The sequence below is a fragment of the Lepidochelys kempii genome, chromosome 1 (assembly GCF_965140265.1).
Source record: "Lepidochelys kempii isolate rLepKem1 chromosome 1, rLepKem1.hap2, whole genome shotgun sequence".
NCBI lineage: Eukaryota > Metazoa > Chordata > Testudines > Cheloniidae > Lepidochelys > Lepidochelys kempii.
Genome location: NC_133256.1, coordinates 115,730,230 through 115,749,113, shown reverse-complemented (window position 1 = coordinate 115,749,113; position 18,884 = coordinate 115,730,230). Strand labels below are relative to the sequence as shown.

Below are 18,884 nucleotides of genomic sequence, written 5' to 3'. Positions count from 1 at the left end.
TGTTTCAAGTATTCCATATGTGGATTAATTTTCCACTAACCTCCTAGAATGTTGTGGACCTTTGTGAAACCTTGGAGAACCTAACAGACTTTTTGAGAACTACATTTTCCTTGAACCTCTTAGAATATTGTCATCCATGCCCTTGCAGGTATATAAGGGGCATGGTGTGGCGTGGCGTATCCAGTCAGTCAGTGAGATATAAGGATGAACTGAAGTGAAGTGAGAGCCCAGCTGCAATATTGTGAACCTTGTTTTATTGTGTAATTGTGAAAGTGTACTTGTGTTTTAAGAATTGAAGATAAGTAGCAACTAATAAAGGACATATTTAATGAGATGCCAGAGCTATCTATCAAACCCCTTTCTACACAACAATATAAAAGAAATACTGTTACTTCTTTTGCCATGCTTAACATGTAATGTGTAATGACTTTCTAAGTCTGTGGAACATAGACTTTTGCTCTTCCTCATACTGTCTGTTTCCCCCCACAGAAAATAAAAGATGCCCCTGAAGAAACCTTCAGGAGCTCCGTATAGGAAGTGAAAAGCTCAATTGCAATATAGTTTGCAGCAAGGGGCAAATCTGATGGGAAAATATTTGAAACAGAACAACATAGACCGTGCGTTAGGCAGGAGTGATCATCTCAGTGCAGAAGAAATTGAGGAGTGAAGCATAAATGATGGAAGTCCTATTACTAAAGAATTAGCAGATTTACCAAGGCTATGACAATGGTGTGAACACGAAGGGAAGAAACAGTGGCACCCAGGCAAGGATCCTTGTGCTGAATCTTTCTTCATGCCTTCTGGTTGCCATTCCCTTACCTGGTTGTGTCAGATGCAGCTTCATCTTCTGTAGATTCAGTTATCTCTCTTTGGAATACTACAAAGGATATACATCCTGTTTTCAGCATCAGCTATCAGGTGGAAGATCCTCATGGACAGTGTTACAAATCTGACCATGAAGCTGGTAAGTGACACTCTCTGGGAGAGCCGTATTGACAGCATAAGGCCAGTGAGGTACCAAGTGACTGAGGTCTATGACACCCTGACGGAACTAGCACAGTCAAGTAAAGCTGAGGCCAGAATCCGACATGAGGCGAAAAGCCTGGCAAACCAGATCTCTGACTTCAAATTTCTGGTCTCAGTTGTGATTTGTGGTTTGGCACAATATCCTGTTCCAAGTAATCATTATAAGCAAGGCATGGGGGGAGGGATAGCTCAGTGGTTTGAGCATTGGCCTGCTAAACCCAGGGTTGTGAGTTCAATCCTTGAGGGGGCCATTTAGTGATCTGGGGCAAAAATTGGGGATTGGTCCTGCTTTGAGCAGGGGGTTGGACTAGATGACCTCCTGAGGTCCCTTCCAACCCTGATATTCTATGATTCCAAACTTAGTCAATGGACATCGCGACTGCTACTTCTTTGATGAGAAGCTGCCTTGATTTCGTTGTGGCCTACAGAGACAATGGATTTGAAGATGCCATCACTGCTGCAAAGGAAGGGTGGAAAACTTAGGAGTTGAGCCTGTCTTCAAGGAAACTCGTATTCATTGGAAGAAGAGACAGTTTTGTTACGAGGACAAAGATGAGGTGATGGGAAGCTCAGAAGAAAAATTCAAGAGGGAGTTTTTTTGCTCGCTGTTGACACTGCTCAAGGGTCCATCAAAGAAAGGTTCAGACAAATGAAGCACCACGAAAAGATCTGGGGGGTTTGGTATGACATCAGTAAGCTGCCAGTGGACAGGAAAACACTCTTGAACAATTTTATGGACCTTCATTGGATGCTGACACATGGGGAATGGTTGGATGTCAATGACAAAGATCTCTATATAGAATTGGACAACATCCGTCACATTTTGCCACACAGAAAGCACTCTCCACTTCAAGTTCTCCAATTCTTTCATGATGCAGAGCTGAAGGACACATTTTCTAATGTGTGGATCGCTTTGAAGATTCTGCTCATGCTGCCAGCTACGCAAGTGGTGAGCGTAGCTTTTTGAAGCACAGGCTCATTAAAACATATCTTCGATCGACAATGGCTGATGAGAGATTGACATTGCTTGCTATTTTATTGCTTGAAAATGCCATTGGCCAGTCTTTAGATCTCTCTAATGCTGTGCTTGAGTTTGTGAGGGAAAAGGTAAGAAAAGCGACCTTTGGAACGAAAGGAATAGGGTTAACATTCTAAGGCTGTCACCTACTGTAAAATTTTTAAATACTGTTCCACCCAATGTTGGTACACAGTTCAATTTCTTGATGTTAGAATATTTTAGTTATTCTTAAAATTAAAAAAAGTTTCTGTCAGCTTAGAGGAAACTAATTTTTTTATTTGCATATATATGGCATTAATAAATACAGATTTACAGATCCTAGCGTCCACATTTATCTTCTTATATGACAGGGATAAATCATGGATGCAAATTGTGCATCAAAGTTGTGACATGGGCTACAAATGCAATAAAAAATAAGGTATTAAAAATGTAACAAATGGAGGGGTAGGGGAGGCACTGAAGACGCTTCTAGCCTGGGGCACCATTTGGTCCAGGGCCAGCCCTGACTACAAGTGTCTCTTGCACAGGCTTATATACCAAGAATTAAATTAAGTGTTTTATTACTTTCACAATCTGTAGTCCAATGGTTATGGTACAAAACTTAGGGTCTGGAAACCTGAGTTCTATTCCTTGCTCTGGCATTAACTTACTCTGTAACTTTGGATAAGTAATTGCACTTTCCTCAGTTGTAAAAATAGGAATAATTATGCTTATCTATCTTCATAAAATGATTTGAGATGTATGGAAGAAAGCAACTATAGACCAGGGGTCCCTCGTATATGTCTCCCGCTTATCCGTCATTTCACATATCTGTCACTCATGAATATGGAAATGTGTTCCGATTAATGTTGGTCCTGATCCACATATCCGTCGCTTCATCTTTTGGATGGCTTTTCTGTGGGTGCTTAGCACCCACCAGCAGCCAGCATCCCCCACCCCCAGCGCCTCCTGTCTGTCGGTGGCCCTGCTTCTCCCCATCCCTCCAAGCGCCTCCTGCATGCTGAGACACAGCTGTTCCCCTGCATGCAGGAGGCGCTGAGAGGTCGCTTTGATCTCTATTGCCCTTTTCAAGAATGCAACCCCGAAGTATACGAGGGACCCCCTGTAAGTATTAATATTATTATTTTCACTTAGAATAATATTGTAAAGAAGACCAAATTCAGGCTTGTTCACCTTCTCAATACGGGCCCCAGTGTTGTCCAACTGATATGTTTGATGGGATAAATTAATAAAATTGAAAATAAATTTATATTCCATAAAATTGGGAAATAATATTCTTTAAGGCAATCTATGATGTACAGCAAATCAAAATGAATTCCACATCAGCTCACTTTGACCTTTTGTGTCCAGTTATTAAATAAAACTTTACATTATAATAGATCGTATTATAACACGTGATCATTCTGAAAAAAAAGAATACAAATAATATAATATGTGTAAGACAATGTTGGAAAGTTTCACTTATGGTAGGAACTTGCATGACTTTAGATCCACCGTAGTCAATGGCAACGCCCTCACCCCCATTGACTTCAGTGATTGCAAGATCAAGATTTGTTGAGCTTTGGGCAAAAATGATTTGTAAGTTAATAGTTCCCAAGGTAATAGGATAACTTTGACTTCAAATAATTGTTTCATGACACTTTCCATGGTTCTGTTAGTAGAACACACCATTCTAATCCAGGACTAATCCCTTAATAAAAGTTGCTTTACTTTCTTTTATAGTTGAACCACATTCACTGCACATGCTTCTTTGTAGTGTGACAAAATAAATAGTATCAGTAACTCTAAAAAAAAGGAAATACTGACAATCTGTGATTGAAAAATGCATTTACTTTCATGTGTCTAAGTTGTTCAGTGTAAAAGGGCCATCGCCATAAAAGAATATCACACTTCCATTTTGCGCTATTCTAACTTAATAAATATATATCAGGTTTGCAGTAAATATGTCTTCTAACAACCTGCATATGTGGCATTGGTTAGATATACTAATTGTGTAAAATCTTATCCAGACGTTGAAAAACCTTTACCACTCAGCTGTGGGGTTTTCTGATATGGGTTTGATGTTGGTTGGCACAGGGAGCTTCTTTCACTTTCTTTCCCCAAACATGCCTGTGTAAGATCCAGAAAGATTGCTGCCAGCAGTGTTCCTGTGGCGGGGTAGCTAGCTTATCCAAAATAATAGGGTTCTCTGGGACTGATCCTCTGCTGGGGTAAATTGCCATAGCTCCCTTAACTTCACTGCTTCCCAGGATGGGAAATCAATGGAGTTTTGCCTGAGTAAGGACTGGAGGGTTTGGAACATTGTGCCATATCAGCACCCATTCTTGGGAATGTTCCATGTACTCATGTTGTGTCATATATTCTTGGGAATGCTCACTTGCCATCAAAAGAGAAGGGTACTGGTAGGGCTTTCTCTGTGGGGGACTTAGGAATTCATTCCCCTGTCATGTTCCATTGGCCTTCAGAGCGTGTGGCAAAGCTCCTTCTTTTTAGAACGGCTAACATTTATGCAGCAGGGATTGAGACCTGTGGCTGCAGGGATTTGATTCTCTTTCTGGTTTTGGAGACTGCTTTCTTTCTACAGTATTGCAGTTTAATATGTGTAGGGGGTGGCTGAGTGCCTTGGATAGGTGCTATTATCTGCACCTCTACCCCGATATAACACTGTCCTCGGGAGCCAAAAAATCTTACCGCGTTATATGAAACCGCGTTATATCGAACTTGCTTTGATCCACCGGAGCGCGCAGCCCTGCTCCCCCGGAGCGCTGCTTTACCGCATTATATCCAAATTCGTGTTATATTGGGTCGCGTTATATTGGGGTAGAAGTGTATTGTATATAAATCTGAATAAGTAAATAAAGCACTTGAAGACTTAATCTAGCATAATTAACTGAAGCTAATTGCAAAATATTCCCTTTTAAAGCAAACTGAATTTACAACAAAAGTTTTCATTCAAGTTGGGATTTTGTGTGTGTTCGCTTTCCTGCTAATGGCAGGAGAAATGTTCACTGCCAAATTTACATGTTGTAAGTGCTTGTTGTAACTATGTGCTGCAATGCAGCCCAGGTGGAATAATGAGGGCTCTGCAGCTTCATTTCCCTTTCACTGTTGCTGGTGCACCAACTGCAATAATATTTCAAGTCACTCCCTGTCTCTCTGAATAGTTAGGGGAAGGTCAGCTATTTTTGACTGGCCACGCCTTGATAGAGAAACAGAGTCAAGCTCTTCCATCAATGTCCTAAAATAGAAGGGCCTTTCCATTTGTCAGGCTGAAGTCAGCCTTGTGGAACACAAGTCAGGGAACACAAATCAACCCACAAGGCACAGGGAAAAACCGAAAGGCAAGGAAAGAGAAATTTTTTCAAACACAGGGTGAATTCTCCAACCAGCACCTATTGTCCACTTGCCTAATTTTTTACTTTGAGAGGGTTGATTTTTAAAATACTTAAAAAAATATTCAGATTCATTTGGAAACAAATCAATGATGAAACTGAATGTGGGGATATTTTTTGGAGGCTTCTTCGGGGCGCTGGGAGTTTTGCTCTTTTTGGTGGCCTTTGGGACAGATTACTGGCTTCTTGCTACAGAAGTTGGAAGATGTTCAGAAGGTCCAAACAATACCACGGTTAGTATGTATATTTTTTCTTCAGAATAATAGCTGGCATTAGTTTCACAGATGTGTTAATCTCTTCTTCACGTAGAAAGAACATACTGTATGGACACTAGGTCTGACTCTGGTGTTTATGGGCCTGATCCAAAGCCTACTGCACTTAGTGGATTTTTATTTACTTAATTTGGCTTTGTTCAGGCCCACTGTGCTCAGAACCACGAGGTGCGAGCTGAGCTTTTGACAAAGGAGCTATAATTGTACAGATTTTCTTTAAATAATCTGCATTCAGGTAAGATGCATTTTCAACTAAAAACCTGTATTTGATGGGATTTGATTCTGTTAGCTACCTGAAAAATACCTTGACTGTGCTCATGCATGCAGGCGACAAAGATTGTGTTTGTTTTGTGCAGGAGGAGGTGGTCACTTTCCACCATGAAGGTTTCTTCTGGAGGTGCTGGTTTCTTGGAATTGTAGAAGAGGACACTAACAATATTTGGAAATTCTGGTACAGTAAGTGTAGTTTATATTTTTACATTACCTTTACCATGTTAATGCAAAGGCTGAAATTCTTTTTCATGAAGTGAGCTGTAGCTCACGAAAGCTCATGCTCAAATAAATTGGTTAGTCTCTAAGGTGCCACAAGTACTCCTATTCTTTTTCTTCTTTATCTGGTGCAATATCTATATCTATATCTATGCTATTATCTCATAAATAAGGACTCTCTCTCTCTCTTTCTCTCACACACACACCCCAGATTCTGGCCACCAAAATGATTGCTTTTACTGCTTTGGCAGTGCAAATTACCCTTACAGCTGCCCTAATTGGGCATTCTCCTTAGGTCCAGGAATCCCCAGATGGCATGGAGCTGACAGCTGATATCCCTTACTCAGGCAAAACCCTCAGTGAGGTTAATGGGGCTTTTGCCTGAATAAGAACCTGGAGGCTGGACCCATAGAATTCAGTCTGCCACTTTAGAGAATGTGTTTAAAAGTGTTCTACTCAGCACAAATACAACTCATGATCATATAAATACTTGACATTAATGTTTAGGCTTTTTTTCCCCCTAGCCAACCAATCGCCGTCTAAGAATTGCACACATGCCTACCTTTCTCCATTTCCTTTTATCCGAGATGAACACAACTCAACCTCCTATGACTCTGCAATCAGTAAGTACTTTCTCGGCTTCAAATGTATACAGTGCCTATAGTTTCAGGAAAACAATTTGGATACTTCAGTATGAAGTAGCTTTACCATTTCACGCAGTTTAATTAATGGAGCTTTGGAATTTCATAGTCCATATGATTTTAAAATGTGTTTGGAAGTAAAAATGTAAGTAAAAATTCTATCATTTCATTTCACCAGGACTGCACTGCTCATTTCTTGAAGCCATAATATTTAGGTTACTATTCAGCAAAGACTTAAGCACATGCTTAACATTAATCATGTGAATAATCCTATAGAAGTCAATGGGACTACTCACATCCTTAAAGCTAAGCATGTGCTTAAGGCCTTTGCTGGATAGGGGGTATAGTTTCCAAATGTGAAATTTCCTTTTTAAGAATCTGTTCTTCTGTTTTTCCAATAAACAAAGTATCTTTCCCAAAAAAATCTTAAAATTGAAGATAATATAAGAATATAAAAGAACAATTTAGTGTCTTCAAAGAGAAGATTTATTTTAAACTCCACTAAACTAAGAGCCAGTCTCATAGAATTAGACTGTTCATGTGATGAATTATCCTATTGCATTTATTTATGCTTTTCTCTGATTGGTTGAGTTAGTGGTTCCCTCAATGTTTTTTGTTCCTGTGTCTTTGTGTTGGGCTTTGTAATGGGGTTCGATCACTGCTGGGATGCCTCCTTGTGCCTGGGTCTAGAGATCAGCTCTTGCTTGGTCTGGCACTCCCTTCCATTAGTTCCTTGTACTGTGCCCCTTCCCCCTGCTGGGATTTAGGGTGCTCCCTCTCCGTGACTCGGCCTTCCAGCCAGATCATTATTTAGTCCTCCTCTTCCAGGTGTCAGCATCCGATGGGACAAGCCGTCCATATCCCATGTCAGACAGTCTCTGGTCCAAGTCCAGGTCCACTGGCTGGTAGGGAACCCTGGCTCCCCACTGTCTCCAGGTTCCAGCCCAGGGACCCGATGCCTAGCAACCACCATCTGCTCAATCTCAGACCCCATTGCTATTTCCCTGGGCACCTTCCTACCTCACTTCTTTGTCTTCTGCCCCACCTCAGGATTTACCAACGCAAGCTTCTTCTATTTGCAGTGGCTACCCCACCCCTCTTGGCTTCTTGCCACTCTGTAGTCCAGGGCTTACTCTCCCCATAGATCTCCTTTCCTCTTGCCAATTCCCTTTCTCTCTCTGGAGTGACTGCAGAGCACCTCCCTATAGCTCCCTCCTGCTCTCAACTTCCAGGCTTTATATAAGCCCCAGCCTGCTCCTGCCCAGGTGGGCTTCATCTTCAATTAGACTTTGTCCCTGGTTCTCCTCGAGGTGCAGCCTATGAGGTCAATTGGCCATATTTAACCAGCTCATGCCTTGTGTGGGGTGAGTATGGATACCTTCTATCCTGGAGTTGCTGAAGCTGGGCTTGCAAGTCATCTTGCTCCATCTCTGGGTCACCCACCATGAGAAGCAGTTTACTCTTCTCTTCCATGGTGTTCTGGTACTTCTGCTTATACTCTAAGTCTTGTGAAGCCACTTGCATGGCTTGCTCTACAGCTACCAACTTCTCTTGTAACTCCTGCCTTGGTCTGCTCTCCCTCAGCAGCCTTTCCCTCAGGATCTGAGTTCCCCACTGTATATTGGTTAGCCTCTGTAATTGTCCTAGTATCATTCAGTTTTATCTTCATGGGACCATTTCTTCCTTCTAGTTCCTTCCCACTTTCTGTCATTACCAACCTGTTGGCCTTCTCTGCTACTACCACTACTATGCCCCATATTGAGGGCAATTGGCTCTTTCTTTCTTGAAACCTGGCCCCTTTCCTGGCTATGTTTTACCTTCTTGTGAGGACTATGCTTCCTCACATGTCCCAATTCCTCACAGGAAAAACAGGCACCTCCCCTTCCTGCTCTTGCAACAGGTGGGACTCTTAGTCTGTCCTGTGTTCCTCCCATTAGGACAAACCTTCTTGTCATGAACTAGGTATACCTATTAGTAAGTGTTTTCAGGAGCTGATTCTTGTAGCATATACTGCTTACATAAGAAAATAACTGTACTGTCAACAGTTCTGTTGACGTTTTAAAAATATTAACTAGTAGTCCAGGAGGAGGTCAAACGTGGCCAATCAAGGTCACAGGTCAAATCCATGACTTTACGGCACACCAGAGAAATTTGTCTTTCCAATGACATATTGTGGAACCTTCCTCTCCTAATACCCTAGGAGGAGTTTGCATTCAACTAATCATTCATAAATTCATAAGGAATCCCCAAATTACATTATATGATTACACAGAAGTCGACAAACAAAGAATAAGAATGGGAGAAAGGAACATCATCAACATTTCTTTTTAATTTTAGTTAATATTTGCCAATAGATCCATTGCTCAAATATAATTTACTTAGCAATATTTTATATTAGGAGATTAAAAACAGAGAAAATTGTACAATAGGTGATATCCCAGGAACTCTATATTCAGAGCCATCCCTACTGTACAAATAGATACAGTTGGATTGCTTCGGAGCTCATTAAAATTCTGGTAAGAAAGAGATTGTTTCTGCATCCAGTTCATGGCACACAAGTTCATTTTCAGCATCTGAGTCTAATTTTTTATTAGAGCAGATATTTACATTCAAGAATATTTTATCATGATCATAATAACCTCCTTTGCTATTTAATGCCTTTTTACATTATCATCGTTTTTGCTAGTACAGAAACTTACTCATCTTTAGTCTAGCACTTCCATATCCACAATATTTTAGTAGAACAAGCTTTTGACAACTTGCAGGATCAACATTTGTTAAATTTAGAAATACTAGAAGTGTATCCTCTTATTCTTAACATACCCTGGGTGAAATCTTAGCTCTGATGAAGTGGATGGCAAAACGCCTGTTTATTTCAATAGAGCCAGGATTTCACCTATTACTTTTTGTATCTATTTGGCAGTGTCCAATATTGTATCTCAACTAACCATACAACAAAAGGAAACTATTAAAATATTGATATTATTGCTTCCCTTTATCTGTGCTTCTACTGTTTGCTGATGGTCCCAGCTTACCTTAACCTCAAGGTTGCAAAACAAATTCTATTATAACCCCCATTTTCACATGCTTATAACTTTCTCAGACATTCACCCTTGGAGGTAAAATCTTCCAGTTTGTCTCTTCCTGAAGGTGAACTATTTATTTTAAGGAATCCTGCAAGCCACATTTTAACTGTGAAACTGTGGAGGGAAAAAAAAATCACTTTTCCTTCTGAAAAAAATGCTAGCCACCCTTTTTGGAACATGCATATTGCAAAAGAGATGCTCTAAGCCAGTGGGTCCCAAACTTGTTCCAAGGCTTGTGCAGGGAAAGCCCTTGGCAGGGCAGGCCAGTTTGTTTACTTGCCACGTCCGCAGGTTCGGCTGATTGCGGCTCTCAGTGGCTGCGGTTCGCGGCTCCAGGCCAATGGGAGCTGCTGGAAGTGGCATGGGCCGAGGGACGTCCTGGCTGCCGCTTCCAGCATCTCCCATTGGCCTAAAGCAGCTAACCGCAGCCACCGGGGAGCCACGATCTGCCGAATCTGCAGATGCGGCAGGTAGACAAACCGTCCCGTCCTGCCAGGGGCTTTCCCTGCACAAGGAGTGGAACAAGTTTGGGAACCACTGCTCTAAGCTCAAACAAAAGTTATGGGATTGATGCAGGAATTACTGGGTGAAGTTTTATAGCCTGTGTTATGCAGGAGGTCAAACTAGATTATTTCAGTAGGCCCTTCTGGCCTTAAAATCTGTGAATCTGAGTAAAAACAACAACTGAAGTTTTAAAGCTAAAACTTGTGTGAAAAAATATATGTATGCATGTTATGCAATTTTCAAAAAATTTTCTCTAAGCTATTTATTTTTCAAGCCAAGTAAAGGCACAGGATTTGACCCTGTATGTGCGATTTGACTTTAATGGGCTTTGCATCATATCAGAACAATTTGGTGCTAGCTGCAGGCTGTAGTAGAAACACTAATATTCATGCTTTTCCGGTCCCACACTGAGATCAGTTATTTGTGAACATCATTTCCAGTTTGCCCAGCTAAAGCTGCTCAGGCAGAGAAAAGAAAATAGTCTCCCAAGGCCAAGGAGTTTCTAAACCTGGAAGATTTAAGTAGCACACAGGAGGCCAAATTCCCTGCTGGGATAACTCTGTTAATGTCAGTGAAAATTTGGCCCAAAGCATTTAGGGGCAACAGTTCAAAGGTGCCTCAATCCACCCTCCATTTGTTTGCTTATTCCTTTGCATGCTCAGTTTTCAAGCTGCAATGCTTGTATGCTCAGTGACAGTGATCAAAAATGTGCACGCAGATGGAGGCCTTAGAGTTTATGGCTGTCTTTAAACACTGGTAGATACATTTAATATACAAGTTTATAAAACATCAGGCACAGAGACCAATTCATTCTGCTGCTGAAACTCAGGCTGCAACGCCTTCAGTGGGCAACTCGGGTAGAGATATGGTGACACAAGCCACCCAGAATCTTGGCTTTTTCGGAGATTTAAATGTACATTGTAGTGTTCCTGGTTTTCTTGCATTGTTGCCCACGCTTACATGATCAGCTTTTAACAGTTAGAGTCACAGCTTCAAAACTGTAACTTGTTACACTTTATACAGTCATCATTATTTTGTGCTACTTTACACGTTCACTTTTGTAAACACCATATGTCTTTCGGTGATAGAATGACAGTTTACAATGACAGTGTGCAGATAATAGGCAAACACCTACAGACTCTCGCTGTACTGCCACTGGATCCACTTGCACTGAATTTTATAAAATAATAAAAGTTACAAACGAACAATGAAAGAAAACCAAAATTATTCTGTGCATAAATAAATGAATCAATCGTCAAAATACATTAATCAGAAACATGTACGCTCATTTTTAGCCACGTAATTCTCATGATATTGGTGGGAATCGCACAGATAATGCTGAACACTACTTTGAAAAAGTAAGGATATGGTATTAAAATAGTAATGCAGTGATATCATTATTAATGTATTCTATCTCATGACTTATACCAGATCACTTAACACCAAAGTTCAAGTAGTATCACCTATGTTGTCGAATAACTTGCTACAACATGTTTTTTGAATTAAAGAAATATTATTATTATTTTTTCAAATCTGGAACTGATTGTGCAGGTCTTGCAATGCAAATAGTCCTAATTTGCACATGTAATCCCATTGGCCTCTTTGGGACTCTTCCCAAGAATGAGGGTTGTAACATTTGGTCCCTAGTCAAGACATTCATTTGATTTTAAAATTGATATTTCCAAATTGATTTGCAAATAAAGAGCCATTCCTCAATTGTTTTAAATCGGCATAGCTCCTTTGAAGCCAACTCAGAAAGCCACTGAATTTATACCATCTGAATAATCTGACATGTAGCTGTCATAAATATAAAGGGAAGGGTAACCACCTTTCTGTATACAATGCTATAAAATCCCTCCTGGCCAGAGGTAACATCCTGTTACCTGTAAAGGGTTAAGAAGCTCAGCTAACCTGGCTGGTACCTGACCCAAAGGACTAATAAGGGGACAAGATACTTTCAAATCTTGTTTGGGCGGGGGAAAGGTTTTTATTTGTGCTCTTTGTTTATGGGGTTGTTCTCTCTTGGGACTGAAAGAGGCAAGACAGAAATCCATCTTCTCCAACCCATCCTAATCCAAGTCTCCAATATTGCAACCAGTATAGGTAAGCCAGGCAAGGCAGATTAGTTCATCTTTTGTTTTATGTGAATTTTCCCTGTGTTAAGAGGGAGATTTATTCCTGTTTTCTGTAACTTTAAGGTTTTGCCCAGAGGGGGATCCTCTGTGTTTTGAATCTGAATACCCTGTAAAGTATTTTCCATCCTGATTTTACAGAGATGGTTTTTACTTTTCTTTTTTTTTTAATAAAATACTGCTTTTAAGAACCTGACTGATTTTTCCAAGAACCAGGGGTTTGGGTCTTTGATGATTTTGTAACAAATTGGTTAGGATATTATTCTCAAGCCTCCCCAGGAAAGGGGGTGTAGGGCTTGGGGGGATATTTTGGGGGAAGACGTCTCCAAGTGGTCTCTTTCCCTGTTCTTTGTTTAACACGCTTGGTGGTGGCAGCATACTGTTCAAGGACAAGGCAAAGTTTGTACCTTGGGGAAGTTTTTAACCTAAGCTGGTAAGAATAAGCTTAGGGGGTCTTCCATGCGGGTCCCCACATCTGTACCCTAGAGTTCAGAGTGGGGAAGGAACCCTAACAGTAGCCCTTACTAGCTTTTTTTCCTCATCCTATCTATTTATAGTCTGTGTTTTGTACAGTACTGAGCACACACTGTCAGCACTTAACATAATACATAATGATATGGATGCAGAATGACCATAGAGATTAGGAGAATTTCAGTTTTTTCAACTATTATGTTTTAATGACTGAATCAAATTTTTGGCAGCTGTGTTCCTGTTTTGAGACCAACCTAATAGAACTAGCATACATGTCTAGTCGATTAGTCTGTGAAATATTAGCCCTGGCATTTGAAAATAAAAATGTCATATGTTACCTCTAAGGTTTCTATCTCCAGGGCAAGAATTGTTTTGTATAATACGGGCACATATTTGAGCCCAACAATCTTCCAGCTATACATTTCCAAGGAGAAATATTTAACAGAGAAATGTATCAGCAGCATGAAAATTGTGTTTATTTTACTGTTAAGATTCAGTGTTTTGTTTTGTTTTTAAAAGAAGTAATTATTACTCAGCGGTAATTGCTGGTAATAGAAATCTTATGAAAAAAAACTGTCTGGCAAGATTTATACTGTTTCCAGCTGGGTCTCAGAAAGGATTGGCCCAATACTCACAGGATGGGCCCAACTGATCTCCCTTACATTGGTTTTGACTTCAGAGGAACCACTCCTGATTTACACTGCTGTATCAGGCCCTCTACGTCTAGCTTTTATTTTATATTTTTGGGGGGACATTTTGATACTTCTGTCCCTGGCAGAACACAAGAAGGCAAAGAAAAACAAAGTTTAGTTCAGTATTGGAGTTTGTGGGTTAATGTTCAGGTCAATTCTTCTCCAAATCAGTTAGCACTCCTTTTTCATGATTGCATACACCTGTACCCACACACATGTCAAAAGGGCTTTTGGCTTTACAGTATTTTAATAAATGTATCTTTTGCTTTAACTTGTTGCTTTCTATAGACAAGTGGTTCCCAGACTTGTTCCGCCACTTGTTCAGGGAAAGCCCCTGCCGGGCCAGGTTAGTTTGTTTACCTACCGTGTCCGCAGGTTTGGCTGATCGCAGCTCCGATCACGGCTCCTAGTGGCCGCGGTTCGCTGCTCCAGGCCAATGGGGGCTGCAGGAAGCAGTGGCAAACCGGCCCGGCCTGGCAGGGGCTTTCCCTGAACAAGCGGCGGAACAAGTTTGGGAACCACTGCTATAGACTATCAGAAATGTATTCAGTATGTTCTCTGAATGGACCAAATTTTAAGGCATTTGCAGCTAGAATTCTAGGTGTTGCAGAAAGATTAATAAAATAATTGGTATAGTTTCATGAATTTGGTATTAAGATCTCCAGCTAGAGATCTGTGCACACCCTTGTTACAGTTGTATCCTCAACTAGCCTATGCCAGAATATCTTATTTTATAGATTCTGGGGTATGCATCGCCCTTGCACATGATGTGTGTGTTGTGGACTATTCAAGTCCTGATTCTCTGCATAACATTTCACAATATATTTGTCACCAGTGATACTTTGGATGCCCTCTTTCTTTGGAAAATCCTCTCACATCCCTTGACATAAGCTTTAAAACAGCTGAGAGTAATGCTTAATGAAGCCAGTATGATCATGTCCTATCATGTTTCTCTACCTCACTGACACCGTTGTACTGCTGTAGTTACATTAGGCACCCTTTAAGTCTTCCTAGATCAAACATACCACTACTTTTCTTCTTTATCTGTAGTACAGGTATGCATTAAAATACCAGATCATGAATTCCTTTGCTAGCAGGGGTAGAGAGCTATTTCCCCCAGCTACCACGGGAACCATTTCTCAATATTCAGTTCACTGCTGAAGACCAGCCACTTCAGCTAATTAATAAATGATGTAGAGAAGCTCTGAAGGGAATCCCCTTAATCCTCAGTTGGTGGGTTGATAGGGTTTTTGGAATAAAGCAGGCTAATAAGGGAACAAGAGAATCAACCTGAGTGCTTCACTAGTGACTGAAGATGTTGTTCTTCAGGAAAAATAAATAAAAAGACAAAATTACATGCCAAGCAATTTGGAAAACTGGTAGCACATGAAAATGTTAATGTTCCTGTGCTCTATTCTGAATGGAGCAGAGCACAAAGACAGACAGCCTGTTCTCCTGTTTTGTTCCAAGCACGATTATATTTTCAGGCTTGCCTGACACTCCCAAGGGAAGTTCTGTGTCGAGATGAAGGGAAAGTTTGCTGAACTGATTTATGGAACTGTTAAGTTTTAAATTATTGCACCATAAAATGGTGGTATGTAAGATAAATACTGTCTATAGGGTTACCTCAGAATGTGCAGTATTCCCTTGTACTTTCTTACTTTGACTTAAATACTACAAATACAGTACTGAAGTTAGCTAACTTAGTACATCTGGGAAATTAATTTACTTAGGATCTGATTCTTCCACCCTGGCTACGGTTGAGTAGTACCTTACTTTGAGCCAGAACATAGCCTATCCTAAGCACTGTCTCAAGGGAGTAGAAGGGGTGTAAGACTCCCTTTAATCCCTTGCACAGGCACACAATACTATCGCTTCTTGCAAGCAGTCCCCCCTGAACTACTATGTCCCTCCTTACATAGGTGTAGAGAGGGAGGGCATGTGGAGAGCTTTGACTCTGCTCCCTTCCCCACAAAATGCCTGGCAGCACACTGGCATGTAGAGGAATGCACGCTGCAACCCTTATAGACCGGTTGTAGTTTACTCACTCTCCAGAGCAGCAGGGAGACAGAGAGATAGTGATTTGGGGAGTTATAATCTCCCCATCCCAGGCAGCTTCAGGCAGCACAACAACATACTGTCCCTTTCTATGGGCTGTTTTGCAAACTGATGTCCAAATTCCTATGAGTAGTAGTGGTTTGACTTTTGGCGTAAGGTATTATTCAGTTTGAGTAAAGACTGCATAATTTGACCCTTAGTTTTCCCAGGTGGTTGGCAAGTTTTTACATATCATTCCTGTGCAATTTGGGAGTATTTTGTAATTTCATTTTGGGCACCTGTGGTAGCACATGTCCATGGCTCAAAATGCATTAATGCAGAGTACTCGTTTTATACACAATCAGTCTAAAATAAAATGGCAATGTTACATGTAAATCAAGTTTTGAAACATTTAAGTTTTTGTTCTTAGACAGGCCCATCAATGTGGTTTCTAAACATCTTCCAGAGTTTAAAATAATGACAAGAATGTGTGTTACATAATCAGATAAAGATACTCTCTATTCTGCCCCCAAGGGGAGTGAGTTAGGTGGGATTTGGTGTATTTATTCCAGAGATGCCAATAGATTAAGTGTTGCTGTGTGGGAAAGCAAGGTCAAAGAAGTGGGATATGCATTTGGATCTGAAGGTAGTGAGGTTCGTGGTCATCCATAGTTCCCGTTGGAATGTATTCCAAAATCAGTGGTCCACCACCAAGAATGACCTGTCTCCTGCACAAAGAAGCCCTTAGACCGTTGCACTGTTATTGAGAAGTAGAGTTGGCGAGATCTTGGATAATGAGGGAGTCTTTTAGTTATCCTGGGTCTAAGTGTTTAAGGACCTGGAAAATGAATACTGAGGTCCTAAAGTTAACTCATTGTTCAGTAGGAACCCAGCGGAGTGGAAAAGTACTGGGGTACTGTTGCTGACAAGGCAAGCTACTCCATTCTGACCTGTTACAGCCTTTTCAAAGGATGATGGTTTCAAGTCACCATATATGGAATTGCAATATTCCAGTCTGGAAGTAATGAAGGAGTTCATGGACACCTGGCCAAGTTGGCATGGTGTTTCCTAGCTAGTGATTGATGAATGAATATATTTTTTGTGGCTGACACTATGTGGGAGGCCAGTTTCAGTGGACACTACAGAAGGACTCTTAGACTTCTGACTACCTTAAAGTCTGGGGGCAAACTTCCTTGACTAGTGGAGACATCACATAGTGACAAGCACTGTAAAATCTTTCCCTTTAACTACCAGAATAAATTCATTCTTGCTTGAGTTTAACTTCAGCCAACTCTTTCACAGCCATATGCTGATCTTGGCTGGATAGTGGAATAGCTGAATGACAGAGGGCTTAATGGATGAAAGATAAACAGTTGAGTATCATCTAAACATTGTTGGCATTTGAGTCCATAGAGACTCACAGTTTGTCCCCATGCCACTTGTAAATACTGAATAGGCTAGGAGAGTGGTCTGAATCCTACAGAACACCACAGTTGAGAGCTCTGGTACCAGGAGAGAAGTTGCCTGTTACCAGCTTTTGGGTGCAGCCCTTCAGGAAGAAGGCACACCATTTTAGAGTGTTTCCCCAGACAAGTACCACAAATGTCATTGACAACTGAGTATTTCATTACCAGTAGTGCTTCCCTCCATGTATTTTACTATGACTTCTTCTTTTTCCTTTTTAAGAGACAATGGTTTGGCAAATAAATAGTGGATTTGAAAAATCCCAATTTTTGATTTTGCAAAGTTATATACTCTTGCCTGTCAGACTTTGCTTCACTTTCTAGTGTGCAAAATTGGCAATTAATGTGTTGTTGGCTGCAAGAAAAGAGTTTGGGATCGTCATAGAAGTTTGCCATTATTTTTACAGGCATCATAGGTAAATATTTTAAACAAAAAACCTGGAGCCATATATACAAATGTATATACACACACAAACCACCTGTCACATGTAGATGTTAGCAGTATTTAGTTTATACTAATAAGAAAGTTATGTTAGTAGAACTGGGAAAGCTTTCCTTACTCAAGTGAAGGTTTTAATGAATCTGAATTAGTTACATTTGTACTCCCTTTGTGTTCATTTTCCATGAACATTTAAGCAATTCAAGGTCTGCTCATAGAATTTTCACACAAAGCAAATTTCAAAGCTGCCTGTATGAGTACTTCCAGAAAGTAAATATTCAGATTACATACCAAAATTTTTATGCTGGAGGTGCTTGTGTTCTTGTCCACTCAGAAAACAGAAACAATTCCATGTGACTTTTCTGACCAACCATAAAGATACAGAGGAAAGCTTTTGCCAGGTATGTTTTTGCCAATATGTCCTTCTCTATATGTGACTTCCAAGTCTCCTGAGCCATCAACACAAAATAGTTGGGTGGTTATAGACTAGTTTTGCAGCTTAGGTTTTAAATGGGGAAGTAATGTCCAATGGGCCTGCAGATTTTCATGAAACTTCCTGAACTACCCATGTGAATATCACAATATGACACTTCTTCAAAGGCCCAAGACTGAAGGCCTTGAGAGATTTATTCCTTCAACCCGTGATTCACTGTCCATTAAATAAATCATGTAAGTATGTGTTTACCTTTAAATATGTGCTTCAATGCTTTACTGAACTGGGGCCCTAGTTCCCAGGAGATCTCTCCATCAATGTTTATCTGTGAAGGAAGAACCCTTTGCGCTGGCTGTGAACCTAAAAATACAGTTAGCTGCTCTGATAGCCACTTTAGGACAGATGATGGAAGGGCAGTCCTTCCTACCCCTGAGCTGGCCCATGGATGCTACAGGAATATGATTACCTTTCTGAAGATTTGTCTGATTAATATTTAAATCTCTGTTAACAAGAAGGTATTAGTTAACATATTATAACTAACACATTCTAAAAGTCTACCATAGACAAGGCAGTGTAAACTTCAACACAAGCTAAGCTGGTCAAGTTAAAGCCTGTAGACTTTTAGAACATATTACTTAGAAGGTGTTAACTAACACCCAACAGTGCACCTTAAAATCCTAGTCTAGATAAAATCGGAGTGACTCCAGAGTGGCTGCTTCTAAAGAGCTGTAAATTTGAAATTTTCAGTTTACAAATCCAAATGTAAAAGCTGCTTAGTTGTGTCATGCC

General features: G+C 40.5%; 1 protein-coding gene across 1 annotated transcript in view; it reads left to right on the top strand.

Moving 5' to 3' along the window:
- The window catches only part of TMEM182 (transmembrane protein 182), a 41,776-nt gene that overhangs the window by 6,735 nt on the left and 16,157 nt on the right, over positions 1 to 18,884 (top strand). Inside the window, 4 exon segments of the mRNA XM_073351546.1 lie at positions 490 to 1,967; positions 1,970 to 2,133; positions 6,065 to 6,164; positions 6,722 to 6,820. Of these exon segments, the coding sequence (XP_073207647.1) occupies positions 1,676 to 1,967; positions 1,970 to 2,133; positions 6,065 to 6,164; positions 6,722 to 6,820 (655 nt within the window). The 5' untranslated portion in view covers positions 490 to 1,675.